Below are 17783 nucleotides of genomic sequence, written 5' to 3' on the forward strand. Positions count from 1 at the left end.
AGCATCCCGTACTGGACAGTACAAAGCCACCCGCATCCACATTGTTAGACTCGATAATCAAATGAGGGCAAGCATGTTTAAAAACCAGTTCTCCCTTTTACCAAAACACCCACATCCGTCATCACATTGTACCAACGTGAAATCAGACTCCAATTCAAACTGGCAGGAATGAACTATAAAGAACATTTATTTATCCTCGAAATGCAACTGAAGTTTCCATCATTTACAGTTTGTATGTTGAGTTTACATACAGAGATAGGCAATCATAAATACAGCATAGAAATCACAGCATATAAAAATCACAACAATAAGACAAGATGAGGGTAAACAAAAGCAAGAATAACAAATCAATTAAAACACGTACAACTTGATTGACAATGATTAGTGATCAAGGTCTTAGGGATTGTTTGAGTTCATTCCATGAGCTGATTATCTAATCATCCTGAAATCAACGCTAGATTACCATTATTATATCTCCTCGTGCATACATGAAATGGCCCTTGTAGCGGGGCGCACGCTAGGGATGGGTACCTATTTGAACCGATACGGTGCCGGTACCTGTGAATCGATACCGGTACCCAACGGTACCTATTTTCGGTACTTTAGTCTCAAGAAATTTAATTTACCTACCTCAGTCGTGAAAAAAAAAATCCAAACTTCAAATAACTACAATTTCGACAGTTTTTGGCTTGCCATTGCTCCGACTGCTTTGTTGTTGAATCAAGTCAAATCCTAGGTAAGCATATATTGTGCGTGTGAACGTTGACATGAAAAAAAAGGTAAAAAAAAAAAGGCAATTTATTTTATTTTTATTTTTATTTCTCTCTCTCTGTACCTCATTTGAATCGATACTCGGTAGTACCGACGTGTTTCGGTTCGGTACCTCAAAAGTACCCATCCTTAGCGCTCGCCCCCCCCCCCTGCAGCCAATGGTACACAGCACAACACGGTCCACACAGATAGCTTTGATCACGGGAGAAAGAAATATCAGATCAACGCAAGATTTTATATAGAGTTCTTACCTTGTCTCTGCTGTAATGCAAAAAAAAAGAATCCAATTATCTGATCGCCATTCCAGTTATCCACAGTGATCCATCCTGTCCCCGACATTACCGAGCATTACACATGAACGGGCGGGCGGGGTGTTCCATGCCATCATTGTAAAGGCCTGCCTCGCCTGAGTATTTAAACTCGCCCCCACGGCTCAGATCGGCTCAGAAAACACACCAGACCGTTTCCAATGGAGTGCAATAGCTCCGCAAGGCAGTAGAGGGCGGTGTTGACTAGGGATGGGTACCGAATTCGGTACTTTTGAGGTACCGAACCGAAACACGTCGGTACTACAGAGTATCGATTCTAGTGATTTTTTTTTACCTTTTTTTCTTTTCATGTCAACGTTCACACGCACAATATATGCTTACCTAGGATTCTCGAAATTGTAGTTATTTGAAGTTTGGATTTTTTTTTCACGACTGAGGTAGGTAAATTAAATTTCTTGAGACTAAAGTACCGAAAAAAGGTACCATTGGGTACCGGTATCGATTCACAGGTACCGGTACCGTATCGGTTCAAATGTGAAAGGTACCCATCCCTAGTGTTGACCGTCTGCCAGCTCAGACACATTCACCAGGGTCTGCAGAGGCTGCAGCCATGAATTATGAATAGATATAGCGAATAAAATAAATAACAATCATAAAAACGAGAACCTCTTAAGCTGCAACGTCCCTCATATGGGAAGTTTTTTGGATTTTTTGCAACCGGCACTTTGGCGACCCCTAGTGGCTCGGGTGTGCATATTTTGTAATACAATATATATATTGAATTGAAGGCTTATTTGTTGTCCAAAATCCGCCAAAATCCGTTCAGTGGTTCTCGAGTTACATGCCGGTATTTGAGGCTTGTGCAAAGTACACGGTATTGCGCAAAATACCACTCCCGACTCAGGCTGCAGTAGTTCCGTCAATCTAGATCCGATCCCGTGGAACGTTGTAACCAATGAGTGTGGCTTTCCAATGATACCCCACATGGGGATCTAAATAAAAAAATACAAGAAACATGAAAACAGGAAGAGAAAACAGCAGAATGAATTGAAAATGAGTTTTTCTTTGTACACAGTTTACCAAAATCACTCATAATCACTCATTTCTGAATGGATCTTTATTAAATTTGGATATGTACTACATAAGGCTTCAGGCTATGGCTCCCTCGGGATTTGTAAGCCATACCACCTTCTGGGGAAATACTACCTCTGGACTCTACTAACTACTACAGAAAAACTTGAGTAACAAGTTTTTTTACAACTCAAGTTCAGACCTATGTTACTCTATTACGTTGGCACTAAACGTGATTTATTTGTCTGGAATCAGAAACTTCAGAATGTCCTCTTTCAAAAGAGACCAGGCTCATGCATGTGCTATAAGGATAAAGTATGTTGTTTTGGTTTGCAAAAAAGGTATGCAGTCCTCAAGTTCAAGTAAAAAAAATTGCCACTTTTCTGCCCGCTTGTTAAGAGGTTCGTTTTTGGCGATATTCGCATGGCGGGTCAATAACGAGTTAACTCGATCTTGGCGCAGATTGTGTTAATGATGAATCTGAGGGCACAGTAATTTCAAAAACACTCCAATTCACAAAAATCTGCACTAATCGCCACACGCAGTTAACGTGGCGTTATTTACGTCTTCAGAGAGTTGGTAGTAAGTAGACACTGGAAACACGGTCAATGAAACGTTTATTCTGGTATATGAGAATGCGGGTTCTATTCTCTCAACTAAACATAAAATACAACTTAATTTCTCACTCTAAAAATATTCCTAAGTCTGAAAATATTTTCACTGGCACAGTGCCTAACTTCGGCCTAAAGATTCAGCACCATGGACAGGTCTGCTCAAACTAATTTATTTTGAGATGACACGAGAAACAAATGCAATGACAAAAGATAGTGACAAAAACAAAGGATGCAATTGTGTCATGAAATTAAAAATTAAGAAAGCTCTATACATTACGAAATAAACTAAATACAAATTGTGAAAAATACTGTTATGTCTATCTATAGAAACTAACTATTGATTCCCTCTCCCTCATTTCGGGTTTACGGGTTTATTTCCAAATCATATCACCTCCGTTTGCAATCCATAGTTCCACGTTTTGGAAACACCAACTGCGCTCACAGACTGGGATATTAAATTCCAAATATGTTTTTTGTGTGATGTTTTTTGCATTTAGTTGTGGTACTTTTACTTTTGGACCTCGTCTGTCAGGACTTCCAATTCGCGATCAGAGAATCGAAGCTTTTGTTTTCCGTCTGCCATTGTCCTAGGACATGCATACTGTTGTGCCCCTTTATGTTTGTGCAAAATCTGGCTAACCTGTTTTCCTCCTTGTCAATTCCAGGTAGATGTTGGATCTTCTCGTGCCTCAATGTCCTGCGACTTCCCTTCATGAAGAAGTTTAATATTGAAGAGTTTGAGTTCAGTCAGTCCTATCTGTTTTTCTGGGACAAGGTAAGGCTCGAGGCGAGACACCCCACACTTCACCAATCACGTTCTTCTCCTTCCACTCTCCATGTCTCTTTGTCTTCATTATAATTTTGTGTTTTCGTCCCAGAGTGTCACAATAGCAAGCGAGCTCACCAGCATTTTTAACTACGACCGGTAGTTCTATAGCTTGTTCTGTTGGATGGTTGGTCCACAAAAGTGTCACCATCCTCCAGTGTTCATCATAGGAGGCTGACGTATGGCATGGAGGTCGTGTGTGTGTGTGTGTGTGTGTGTGTGTGTGTGTGTGTGTGTGTGTGTGTGTGTGTGTGTGTGTGTGTGTGTGTAACCTGTGTGTGTGTAACCTGTGTGTGTGTGTTACTTGTGTGTAATTCCTTTTCTAGATAACAGTGGTAACAACTAGGGCTGCAACTAAAGACTATTTCGATAGTCTATTATTATTATTATTATTATTATTATTATTATTATTATTATTATCTATCGATTATTGAAACAATGAATAGATTAATCTGATCAAAAACGTTATTCCTTGTCTTGTACAATGCTCTTTCAAACAACTTGCAAATTGACAAGTAAATGCTATATATCAAGGGTGCAAAAAATATAGGTTTAAAATCTAAATTTTTTTTCTATCAAAAAACCTATTTAAGTCTTCAGTTTGAAAGGAGCTGAAAAACACAACACACAAACTAAGTGTTAACAGGCTTTGCTATACATCACTTGGCTTAAAGAACAGGCCATGGACATGTAGCATAACATAGAGCCAACTACCGGGTAATTGATTATAATGATTAGTTAATATGATGACATTTCCAAATCCCAATTTCCCCAAGGGGATCAATATAGGAATATCTTATCTTGCAGATATAATTGCCAATGGTCTTGCTTGTCGAGCCTTAATTTACTTCCATTCATTTTGTGGAAATGTACTTATGGAGTATGAACCAGTCTACAGCTGCACAGATCATGAAAACAAACATTTTGTTGAAACAATAAGTTTGTTATTGTTTTATATGATGTTTTATTACCTTTGTGAAATGAGGGGGGGGGGGGATCTGGTAACATTTGTTTTACTTTTGAGTGTGCTGTGTCAGCAAAGAGAAACGTCATTGCAGTTTCCAGATGGCCCAAGAGATTAATTATATTATATCACAGGTGTTGGTAGGTGCAGCTCAATGGCGTTGAGGTGGATATGAGAGGCAAGCCCCTGCAGGTAATACACATATTGGATAAGAAAAAAAGCAGTTCTTAAGCAACTATTTGAACATGCATCATTAGCTCTTAAAATGGTATACTTTTGATAAAACATTTAATATACAATTCAATATCATTGTTTATTTATACATAGAAGTATGATATTTTAGACTACGTCCCCAAAATGAATGGCAGTGAATTAGGTGCCCGAGTGACAACTATGATGAAGAGGGACCACAGCGGTCACCAGGCTTACCTGTAGATGGAGCTGGAATGTTCTATAAAAATGAATGATCACATGAAACTATCTTGCAACCTTAATTCAAAGGTCACGTCTATTTTCTACTGACAGAATGTGTGAAGTAGCATCGTAACATCTGTTTTCTTAGTGAGTTTGATGCTTTGCTTCTGTTTTACAAGAGACCTTGGGGAACCCTGTAAACCACAGATAATTGGGATTAATTTGTTTGTAAACCTCCAGATTGGATAACAGTGTGTTTACCTCTGGCTGTGAGATACTTTTGTTTATTTAATTTGGCTCATTGTTTGTACACGTGACAGTCACATTTGGATATTGCGGTCGGCGTTGTGGTTATGTTTGGGTGTTTGTTTACATTTGACTTTGAGTGTTGGAATTTTTTAACACTGTTGTGTGGGCTGTCAGACCTTGTGTGTGTTCTGTGTTATTATGTTGTTCTACTATGAAACTCATTGTCTACCCCTCTTTTCTGTCTGATGGACAATGCTGTCCAGGGCCTACGTCACAATGACCCCTCGCTTTATCTCTCTCTCTCTTGCCCCCCTCACCTTTTGCCCCAGCTTTTTTGTTTCAAGTCAAGTCAATTTTATTTATAGCACATTTTAAACAACAGCAGTTGACAAAGTGCTGAACAATTTACACAAAATTCAAGATACTATACTCTAATCATATCAAACGATTAAAACATATATACATTAAAATCACATTAAAACTAAGCGGATGCTCTATACAATGGATTTAGAAGGCCAGGCTGAATAGATGGGTTTAAGCAACGATTTAAAAGTGGCAAGTCACTGGGCAGATTTAATATTAGCAGGTAGACTGTTCCAGAGGCGCGGGGCAGTCACAGCAAAGGCTTGATCGACTCTGGTTTTAAGCTTTGCTCTGGGGACGTCCAGGAGCATCTGGTTAGAGGATTTCAGAGCTCTGGATGGGGTGTGGAAATGCAGGAGATCTGCGAGATAGGGAGGGGCAAGGCCATTTAGGGCTTTAAAGACTATCAATAACAGTTTTAAATCAATCATGCACTTGACCGGAAGTCAGTGAAGGGTGGATGGGACAGGTGTTATATGCGGTCTTGATTCTGTGTGCCAGTCAGGAGTTGTGCCGCAGTGTTTTTTTTACTATTTGTAGGCAACGTAAGGTGGACTTCTCTGTACCTACATAAATCATAATCAGGGCGTGGATTGCTGTCTCTAGGCCTTTAGGGCCTAACAAAAATAATGGTTGGTTTCAGGTTGCCGACCGACCCTGCCGATTTAGGTGCGACCCAATATATTTTATGAGTTTAAAAAAATATATATATATTAAAAAAAAAAAAAAAAAGGTTTTTTTTTTTTTTTTTTTTAGAATAAAGTTTCATAGAAATCTTAGTCAAACATTTAGTATTATGGATATTAAACATGCTGGCAGAGTACATGCATCCATGTTGTTGTGAACATTTTAACCCTTTCACTGCCACACGACAGCCGGTTAACCCTTTCACTGTGACAATACAGAAGGTTAGCCCTTTACTATCACACAACCGACGGCGATGCTCCATCATTAGCATCATTAGCTCCGCATCCGCGGAGCTAATGATGCTAATGATGGAGCATCGCCGTCGGTTGTGTGATAGTAAAGGGCTAACCTTCTGTCGTGTCAAGGAACACACCAAGATTTTTCACAACAGGATGGTTATGGGAATCTTTAACCTTTCCTCTGACCTGTTTGTTTGTTTGTTTGTTTGTTTGTTTGTTTGTTTGTTTGTTTGACTGACTGTGCTGTCTCGACATAGGCCTTGGCTTACCTGTCCTCACACATGCAAAGGCTTTTGGAACCTTTAAAAAAACACACACATGCATGCACGCAAACACACACACTCGCACACCTGTGAGCTACCCAGTATCAAGTCTTGCTCAGTCACTACTCTCCGTCAAAGAGTTTGGGGTTAGATGCATTGTTCACAAGCATGTCAATGGACATTGTTGTGTTGAAGCATTTCTCCTTAATTTCTGTCACCCAGAACCTCCCTCAGTCTGAGGGTTCACACCTTGGCCACCTTGCTCACTTCTCACATTTTAAGCAGGGCAGGGAATGAACTAACCCTTAACCCTAACCCTAATCTTTAAGCAGGACAGGAAATGAACGAACCCTAACCCTAATCTTTAAGCAGGACAGGAAATGAACTAACCCTAATCTTTAAGCAGGGCAGGAAATTAACTTCCTCATCCACTAGCCACAGTACCTGGGGGGTTCATAAATGCACCTGGCACTTTCATTATTCTACCAGGCAAATTGTATTTTAGAATAGAAAATAGTGTTGTTTTTTTATCTAATAGAGTAGACGGACTTCCCAGTCAGACGTTGTTTGAATAATTTGTCTGATGGATGGTGGTGATCACACCCTGCCTTTTACTATGGCTTGTGACATTGTTAATTTCCTTCCCCTCTAACCTCTTTATATAGTTTTTAATTATTTTTAATCAAATGGCTTCAACAACAGGCCATGGAGGTGCAGCCTAACATACACTTGCCAACTATCTTTATAATCGACGATTAGTGGTCGATTAGTGGTATAGTTGTTGCAGCCCTAGTGGTAACCATTGTAGAAGATTCCCCTGGTATCGCACTGATAACCATAGGCTGTTATCTTTTTTGAAGGAGGTCAAATATAAGTAAAATGGCATAAAGGGGCATGGCGGCAGATTGCAAATTCTACCAAGGGATCCAGTAAGGTGTTCTTTTCCCCCACATGTTGGAAGACCAGGATCCGATATACAAAATATTGTTTCTTGTTCCCCAATCAGAGATTAGATTTACAGCTTGTTTCTCTGCTGTGAAACAGTTGAGAAATGTATCCTCAAAGTTTTGAGAGGCACACAGGAAGTTAGCATCACAGGGACTATCTAAGTTATCGGAACACCTGAGCAGACACATGGGACCTAAGTAGTAAACGCACATGTTTCTCGTTCCTGTTTTCTTCTTCTCCAGATTGAGCGCTGTTACTACTTCCTCCATGCCTGTGTGGAAACAGCCCAGAGGAAGGAGCCAGTGGACGGCCGCCTGGTTCAGTTCCTGCTCTCCAATCCAACCAGTGACGGAGGACAGTGGGACATGCTGGTCAACCTTATTGGTCAGTTCTCACCTTTCAGAACTTTGTAAATTGTGTATAAAAGTTGTGAGTGGTTCAAAATATATTCCTTATGGGCGGCTGATTGGCGCAGTGGGCAAGGCGCTCGCCTCTAACGCAGGAGACGCTGGGATCGAGCCCAGCTCTCGGCGTTGCTACCGGCTGGCCGGTCGTTCATACTAACACAATTGGCAAGTGTTAGAGGGTGGGAAAGCCGGTGGGTGGGGATTTGACGTTGTGGACAGCGACTCCTACAGGTCTGTTTGGTGACGCCGATGCGACGGAAGCAGGAAGTGACGGGGGCAGCGTGAGCCTCCCACGCGTTACTCCTCGCCACAGAGTTTGAGCTGCTGCGGTGAAAAGATGCGACAGGCTGCTGCCTCGTGTACCGGAGGGGACACGTGATGCAAGGCTTCTGTCCTCACTACAGCCGACCAGTGGGAGGCATAGTCTAGCAACGTTCAAGACAGTGGAGGGGAGAATTGGATATACGAAATTAGGATGGGAGAAAAATAGAAAAATAGAAAAATGGGGAGAAAAAGTGAATAAAAAATATATATATATTCCTTATAACTGCATTAACTACAGAATACCTACTGTACCACCTAACTACACCAACACTATGGGTATCGACCGAATCACGTCGGTACTACCGAGTAGATAAAAAAAAATATGAAGTCTGACTTCAACGTTTCGTTTACCACGAAACGAAACCTATGAAGTGTGCCGCAGGTTCACGTCAACGTTCATGCGCACAATACACGCTTACCTAGGATTTGAGTTGATTCAACAACAAAACAGTCGGGGCAATGGCAAGCCGAAAACGGTCGCAAGTGCTGTTACACTTTACAAAGCTAGATGCAGACAACACTCGCTGCAATATTATATATATATATATTAACAAATTGTTAATAAATAAATAATAATGATGATAAATAATTTGAAGTTTGGACTCAAATTACTATTTTTTTTTTTTTTACAACTGAGGTAGGTAGATTCTATCTATTCCAACTTTTAACTGTTGTTTTTAAACTGATCTTTCTCCCGCTGGTACAGAAAAGTATGGTGTTATTCCAAAGAAATGCTTCCCAGAGTCACACAGCTCAGAGGCCTCCCGCAGAATGAACGACATCCTCAATCACAAGGTGGCTACACACACATCTCTCACCTCAATCACAAGGTGGCTATACACACATCTCTCACCTCAATCACAAGGTAGCTATACACACATCTCTCACCTCAATCACAAGGTGGCTACACACACATCTCTCACCTCAATCACAAGGTGGCTATACACATGTCTCACCTCAATCACAAGGTGGCTACTACACATGTCTCTCACCTCAATCACAAGGTGGCTACTACACACATGTCTCACCTCAATCACAAGGTGGCTACTACACATGTCTCTCACCTCAATCACAAGGTGGCTACTACACATGTCTCTCACCTCAATCACAAGGTGGCTATACACACATCTCTCACCTCAATCACAAGGTGGCTACTACACACATCTCTCACCTCAATCACAAGGTGGCTACTACACACGTCTCTCACCTCAATCACAAGGTGGCTATACACACATCTCTCACCTCAATTACAAGGTGGCTATACACACATCTCTCACCTCAATCACAAGGTGGCTACTACACACATCTCTCACCTCAATCACAAGGTGGCTACTACACACGTCTCTCACCTCAATTACAAGGTGGCTACTACACACATCTCTCACCTCAATTACAAGGTGGCTATACACACATCTCTCACCTCAATTACAAGGTGGCTACTACACACATCTCTCACCTCAATCACAAGGTGGCTACTACACACATCTCTCACCTCAATCACAAGGTGGCTATCCACACATCTCTCACCTCAATCACAAGGTGGCTACTACACACGTCTCTCACCTCAATCACAAGGTGGCTATACACATGTCTCTCACCTCAATCACAAGGTGGCTATACACACATCTCTCACCTCAATCACAAGGTGGCTACTACACACATCTCTCACCTCAATCACAAGGTGGCTACTACACACGTCTCTCACCTCAATCACAAGGTGGCTATACACACATCTCTCACCTCAATTACAAGGTGGCTACTACACACATCTCTCACCTCAATTACAAGGTGGCTACACACACATCTCTCACCTCAATCACAAGGTGGCTACTACACACATCTCTCACCTCAATTACAAGGTGGCTACTACACACATCTCTCACCTCAATTACAACTAAGGTGGCTATACACACATCTCTCACCTCAATTACAAGGTGGCTACTACACACATCTCTCACCTCAATCACAAGGTGGCTATGCACACATCTCTCACCTCAATCACAAGGTGGCTATACACACATCTCTCACCTCAATCACAAGGTGGCTACTACACACGTCTCTCACCTCAATCACAAGGTGGCTATACACACATCTCTCACCTCAATCACAAGGTGGCTATACACACGTCTCTCACCTCAATTACAAGGTGGCTATACACACATCTCTCACCTCAATCACAATGTGGCTACTACACACATCTCTCACCTCAATTACAAGGTGGCTATACACACGTCTCACCTCAATTACAAGGTGGCTACTACACACATCTCTCACCTCAATCACAAGGTGGCTACACACAAATGTATATATTGGCAATTTTGAGTGCTTTGAAATCTTCTCTATCTGTCTCCTTATTTACAAAACTTAATCGGACTTGTAAACAGGGGTGCAGTGCTGGGCATACGCGGTCAAACGACGTTTGGGCTTCGTCACTGAGGCCAGCGCGACGACACAAAAATGACTCGTTGCGGCACTTATCACCTAGACTTTGCATAATAATAGGATACCGACAACCAAATACAAGCCCTGTAGGTGGGGGGTTGCTTGATCTCTCGACTGGAAGGATGAGACGAGGTGTATCATCTGTTCTGTGCGCAACCGAGGGAACATGTATGCGCGTGCGCGGGAGCCCGCGTGTGCGGGAGCCCGCGTGTGCGGGAGCCCGCGTGTGCGGGCGTTTGGCCTTCGCCCATATTACGACTGCACCCCTGCTTGTAAATATGTTAATTATTGTTAGATAGTGTGAAATAACTACAGTTTTGTCGGAGGGAGTGGCTAAGTACTTTAGTTCTCAAGTTTCGATGAGGGAGACGGGCAGAAATGGCAGCTGGTGCATAACGGAGGATAGGATAGAGAGAGGTGCTTGTGGAGAGAGCTATGGAGGGGCCTTTTGTGTGTGTAGAGGGGGGCTCAAAACCAGCTCATCAAAAATCATCATGGTTAATAAGACATAGATTGAAAAGTATCTGTCCGATTTGTACAAGTGATGGCTCATTTTGAAGGTATGAACCTGTACTTCCATATCAATTTGAAGATTGCTCAACAAGTCCCTAAAGTCTGTGCCTGGTCACATATACACACATCTCTCAGTCTACTGCCTTCCATGGATCATAGACTTTCTGAAAAATTATGAAACCGAAATGAATTACTGAACTGAAATTACATTTGGTTACCGGTAATTTGCAGCGGGGGGTTTGTAAATGTCCTTTGTAGTTAAATTTAATTTGTATTACTTTTATTTCTAATCTACCGGTATGTTCAATTGGGGAGGGCTGTTTGGGCCCCTTGAGGTGGTTTTTTGTGGTTGCGGCCCGGACCGTTGGGGCGCCCTGATTCGTGGTCTCGGCGAGTCGGAGTGTCAAAGAGGCATGATGCTCTGGGTCGCTGGGGCTCCGGATTCGGGGTCCTCACGGGTTGGGGACCTCGTGGTCGTTGCTGGAGATGATGGGTGCTCAGGCGGTCTAATATGATTGAAGGTCATGTCATTGTCGTTATTGTTGTTGTTGTTGTTATTATTATTTATTGCCATTGTGTCCCTTGATGTCTTGTTTGCTGTTGTTGTTGCTCAAGTTTCTTTAATAGTTGTCATACAGAAGTACAGAATACTTTTATACAAAATGCTTCTTACTGTTACGCTCCAGAGACTGTGCAAGACAAGATAAGTATGAAATAAAATAACATATTGCTGTATTGTGTTGTCTTGATTCATGTTGTTGGAAAAAGGAAAATAAAAAAGATTTGATAAAAAAAAAAAATCTGCATTATGTAACCTGTTCATGAAAAAATATTGCTTCTTTACGCAACAGAGTTGGGCTAAACAAAAACCCTCCTACCAGCGATGCATGACACACAGTGAAATTAACTCAAGCCCAGCCCTCTTTTATTGATCCTCCAATCACAATTATTGTTTCCATTTGTCCAAGGGAAACAACAGTTGGGCTTAGAGGATCAAGAATAGTGGGCGTGGCTCGAGATAGGTAAATTCCCCATACAAGCTGAAGCTCTTCTGATTGGGTGTAATCAGTGCCACAAAATCCATTAAAAAAAACTTGAATGTAAAAATCTTTGAACTGTACAACAAGAACACTGTCTACATTCTGCCTCATTGAAATTATTTGCTCTAGTCACAGTTCATAATTTTTTACAGCCTTTTCAGAGAGGGAGCCATCAATCTTAGTACCTTTTTTACTGGAACAAACCATCAATCAAACTCCTTTTTTTTTTACTGGAACTAACCATCAATCTAACTACCTGTTTATTCCAAATGTGCATCACTTAATTGTCAGCTCTGTTCTGACAGCTGTTGTTTTGTATTGCTTGTGTGTTCTAGCTGAGAGAATACTGTCTAAGACTGAGGAACATGGTGGCCAGTGACTCCACTAAAGATGAGCTGTGCGACGCTATGGACACTATGATAGAAGAGGTGAGGGTTACACACACACACACACACACACACACACACAACACACACACAACACACAACACACAGAGACACACCAACACATTATTTATTTTTCATATTGCTTCACTTTCGCCAGAAGAGGGGGCTATCTAACAACACTTGACAGTGTTCTTTACACAGAGCTCTTGGTCACAGCCAATCAATCTGGCGCCAGGCAGCCAATAAGTAAATCCAACACACTCCGTACTACTTGATAGGCAGCAGTCAATTTAAATACCATGATACTGATATTTCCGGTCAATACACAAAGATTGATATCTATTTAAGATTGGTCCATATCCTTGGTCCCTCGATGAATATTGATGGCTTAAGTGACTCAAGTTGAAAGGCTTTAATAGTCCAAGTCTGGTCTTCCTTTAACATAATAGGCTGTAAGAAATCTAAATATGTTTCTACATTCCAAAATTATATGTAAATAATAACTTGATCTGTTTCAACGTATTTTTCTCCAGGTGTAAACATAGATGTATGTGCAGATTGTCATGACTACCAATATATTTTTGTATTAATGAGGAATCGATTGGTATCAAGGATTACCTACTTGTGAAACATTATTTTCGAGAATGCTGGTCGGAACTCTTACTATGCCCTATCGCTCTCTCTCTGCGTTGAGTAGTGTGACCTAACAAAGCCTAGGTCATATTGACAATGACCGTAATGATATATGTACGGTGCACACAGTTCTAAGCCACTGGTGACAGCTTCTCTACTGTTGTCTGTACACGTGTGTGTGTGTGCATCTGCGTATGAGGGAGAGGGTCGTGTAAATGAGGGACAAATGGAGAGACAGATTGTGTGTTCCCGGCGCAACAGCCACGCGTCCTGCAAGATTGCTGAACGATTGTTCCATAAACAAGATCTTTATCAGCATGTCGTCTGACGTTTGAATGGCAGTCCATTTCACCATCATGACAATAATACGCTACACATGTGGCCTGAATGCACGTGCATTCACACACACACACACACACACACACACACACACACACACACACACACACACACACACACACACACACACACACACAGAACATTCATTTAGGTGTCAATGCAACTGAAGTGTCATTGTGTATGTTCATGCACGTGTGCAGTAAGCTTACTACGGTATGTTTGTTTTATGTGTGTTTTTGTGTCTGTTGGCTTATATTTATACTAGGGCTGTCAGTTTATCGCGTTAATTAGATTAATTAATTACACAGCAAATAATCGCGTTATGAAAATTAACTAAAAATTAATTACAAAAAAAAGTTATTTTTTTTCTTTTTAATAATTTTTTTTTGTATCTCATTCATTCCATAAGCATGTAGAATACACATTTACAGATTTTTTTTTAATATGGTCCATTTGCATGTTCTTGGTATCTGATTCTAGGGACATCTATGAATCTCAGGGAATGTATTCCCAGTGTCAGAAATACTGTGGGCTAGATCCACAAAGAATGGATTGCACGGTGCAAGTTGCACCCTTACTTACAATTCATTATGAATTGAAAATGGGGGACCCTGATGTAAACAAGACGAAAGTCTTTCTCTGGTCTGCATTCCCTTAACAATTGTGTGTATTGAGCCGTACTGTATTGTACCCATTCTGCAATCTGTTAATAACATTTTCATTCAATCAATCAATCTGCATTGATGACATTTTATTTTGTGTAAATTGTAATGAACCAAATGAGAATATCAATACATTTTTTTTTATCTTTGACTGTGAATAACACCATGCTCAAATTGACCAGACCTGAAAAATCTAAGCAAATTAATAGATGGAAGATGATTAAACAGAAGGTTTTGTAGATACAGTACTGAATTCTGCCATCCGGACACATGCAATTTGAAATATGATTATAGAATATAGAATATGAGGCATAAAATGGTAATGCGATTAAAATGCGATTAATTAATTACAAATCCTGTAATTAATTAGATTAATTTTTTTAATCGCCTGACAGCACTAATTTATACTGTATGTGTGTGTGCGTACGAGACTATGCATGTTTCCTGTGTCAGTCAGTCAGGCTCCCATTGAGAGCTGGCTAAGCAGCCTTTGTTGAGGGCTCTTGTATGTGCTGCTTGTTTAAACAACTCTGTGTCTCACATACACACACACACACACACACTCACACACGTGTGCACACACACACACACACACACACACACATGAACAGACACACACATTTTGATTGTGCAATATCAACAGTTCTCCTTCACTGCTCTCCCATTTACAGGACACACACACGCACGCAGAGACACAGGTTGTGTAACAGTTACACTTCTCTCTATGTACAGGCTGGGGTGGAGGGCGTGTGTGTGGATGGGTGGGGAGCTGTCCGTGTGTTTGTTTGTCCACCTGGAAGTGGTTTGTTTTGTGAAGCCAGCGGACACAGAGGGAGCGCTTGGTTCAGTCATAAAGCAGGAGTGTGAGGAAAGAGGAAAGAGGGAGGAGAGATGAGACTCACAGGACACATTCAGGTCACTGGAAATAAATTGTCCTTTTCAGCTCGTAATTAACCTGAAACCTGCCCTCTTTTCTTGATCCTCCAATCACAACTGTCTCATCCCTCCGCAGGGTTTGAGATAGGTCGATAGCAGAACAAATTTATTTATTTTGACAATTAACTGTGGTCCTAAAGGACCATACCAGTGTACTTTTATTTAGATTTTTTTTTTTTTTTTTTTTTTTATACTTCTCGTCCATTGCCAGTGATTATCCCTGTTTTTAACCAATTTTGTGTGCATAGGTTTATAATAATATAATGTTTTGTTAGATACTGTATCAGCCTACCTTTCACACTGCCGTTGATGTTGACAAGGGGTGGAAATATACTCTTGTGAAACTTGAAAGTCGCTAAGCACTAATTCACCCTTGTGAAAACCACTACACGTTTACATTTGCTAATGTTACTGTATTGCTCTACTGCAAGCCAATGAAATCCGCACATCAGTCAACTTTCAAGTCTCGTGGAGAATTGTCCACCCCTTTTCAACATCAATGGCAGATTGACATCAATGGCATTTAGTAAGGTAAGGTGATATCAGCTAAAACACACACACACACACCTATGAACTCAAAATTAGTTAGATAACGGTGAGAAGTCAGAATTGGACTGGTCCTTTTTAAGCTCTTCTCAGCTCTCACTGGGCCATCATAGCTCTCACTGGGCCATCATAGACATGACTGGAAGCCCATGTGACCACACTGTCATTACATTTGATTACATTTGTTTTGGGCTGTCTTGTAATGATTGAGGTCTCCATACGGCAGCACTGTTGGCAAACAAGGGAACAAATTATCCCTGTTAATTAGATTTAGGCAGTGTGATAAGCTATGGCTACTATCAGTGACTGCCAGTTCATTAGGCTTGGTTTTAAATGAGCGATAGCAACATCTAGTTGCAGTAATGAACTCACCATGGATGTTGTCAAAAACGTGTAGCGCGCATGGTGCATGTGAATATATCTAAACGTGTAGCGCATGGTGCATGTGAATATATCTAAACGTGTAGCGCATGGTGCATGTGAATATATCTAAACGTGTAGCGCATGGTGCATGTGAATATATCTAAACGTGTAGCGCATGGTGCATGTGAATATATCTAAACGTGTAGCGCATGGTGCATGTGAATATATCTAAACGTGTAGCGCATGGTGCATGTGAATATATCTAAACGTGTAGCGCATGGTGCATGTGAATATATCTAAACGTGTAGCGCATGGTGCATGTGAATATATCTAAACGTGTAGCGCATGGTGCATGTGAATATATCTAAACGTGTAGCGCATGGTGCATGTGAATATATCTAAACGTGTAGCGCATGGTGCATGTGAATATATCTAAACGTGTAGCGCATGGTGCATGTGAATATATCTAAACGTGTAGCGCATGGTGCATGTGAATATATCTAAACGTGTAGCGCATGGTGCATGTGAATATATCTCGGTTTATTAGGTTGTTTAACCCTTTCACTGCCACACGACAGAAGGTTAACCTTTTACCATGACACAACCGACGGTCGCAGTGAAAGGGTTAACCGTTTGGTGGTGCGGCGGTGAAAGGGTTAAAGAGGGTTTTCATGGATTGGTGTGAAGAACTCCGCTTGTGCAGATGTTGACATAATCTGTCTTTGTGTCAGTCCGTCCGTCCATGTGGGCGTGTGCGTTTGTGTGTGTGGCTCTGTGTGTACTTGTGTGTGTGTGTGGTCCTATAGCTCATTGGGAGTAGAGCAGGGCACTACACCGTCGGGGTAAAGGGTTTGAATCTGGCTGGGTTCACTCCTGTTAAAAATGTACACACTCATGGGCGAATTCACAAAGAACGGATTGCGTGGCGCTAATAGCACCCTTAACTGTGCATATCTGCTCCGTCTTTGCGAGCCATTCACTAAGGATATTGCGCCGATGAGATACTAGCGCAAACACAGCCATAGGTGTGCAATTTGCTCCTGATTTGCTCCAGCGCAGTTGGCTCGCGGAGCAGTTTGCACCTGACAGCGCTGTTGGCCGATATCAGGAAGGGGACGAAATAAACCCGAAATGAGGCAGAGACATAACAGTATTTTTCACCATTTGTATTCCGTTTATTTGGTATTGTATTTTGTTTACTTCGTAATGTATAGAGCTTGCCTAATTTTTGCGTATTTTCAAGATACATTGCATCCTTTGTTTTTGTCACTATCTTTCATCATTGCATCTGTCTGTCATGTCCTATTCCTATTACATTTTTCACTTATAATTGTACTATATTCTATTGTGCTATATTTAATTTAGTTTATATCTCATTTCATTTTATTCAACCTCTTTATTTACAGTTGTCCAGCCCTGGCCTATATTTTATTTCATAATTATATTCTATTCTATTGTGCTTAACTTAGTTCATATTTCATTTTATTTTACTCCACCTCTTTATTGTATTATCT

At 41.1% G+C, this 17783-nt stretch overlaps 1 protein-coding gene across 1 annotated transcript in view; it reads left to right on the top strand.

The window, feature by feature from the left end:
* blmh (bleomycin hydrolase) overlaps positions 1-17783 on the top strand; it is a 66547-nt gene that overhangs the window by 15353 nt on the left and 33411 nt on the right. Inside the window, exons 3-6 of the mRNA XM_084316848.1 lie at positions 3391-3500; positions 7921-8062; positions 9116-9204; positions 12740-12832. Coding sequence (XP_084172974.1) covers positions 3391-3500; positions 7921-8062; positions 9116-9204; positions 12740-12832 — 434 coding nt within the window. The remainder of the gene's footprint in view (positions 1-3390; positions 3501-7920; positions 8063-9115; positions 9205-12739; positions 12833-17783) is intronic.

The sequence above is a fragment of the Notolepis coatsorum genome (assembly GCF_963971535.1).
Source record: "Notolepis coatsorum genome assembly, chromosome: 1".
Classification (NCBI taxonomy): domain Eukaryota; kingdom Metazoa; phylum Chordata; class Actinopteri; order Aulopiformes; family Paralepididae; genus Notolepis; species Notolepis coatsorum.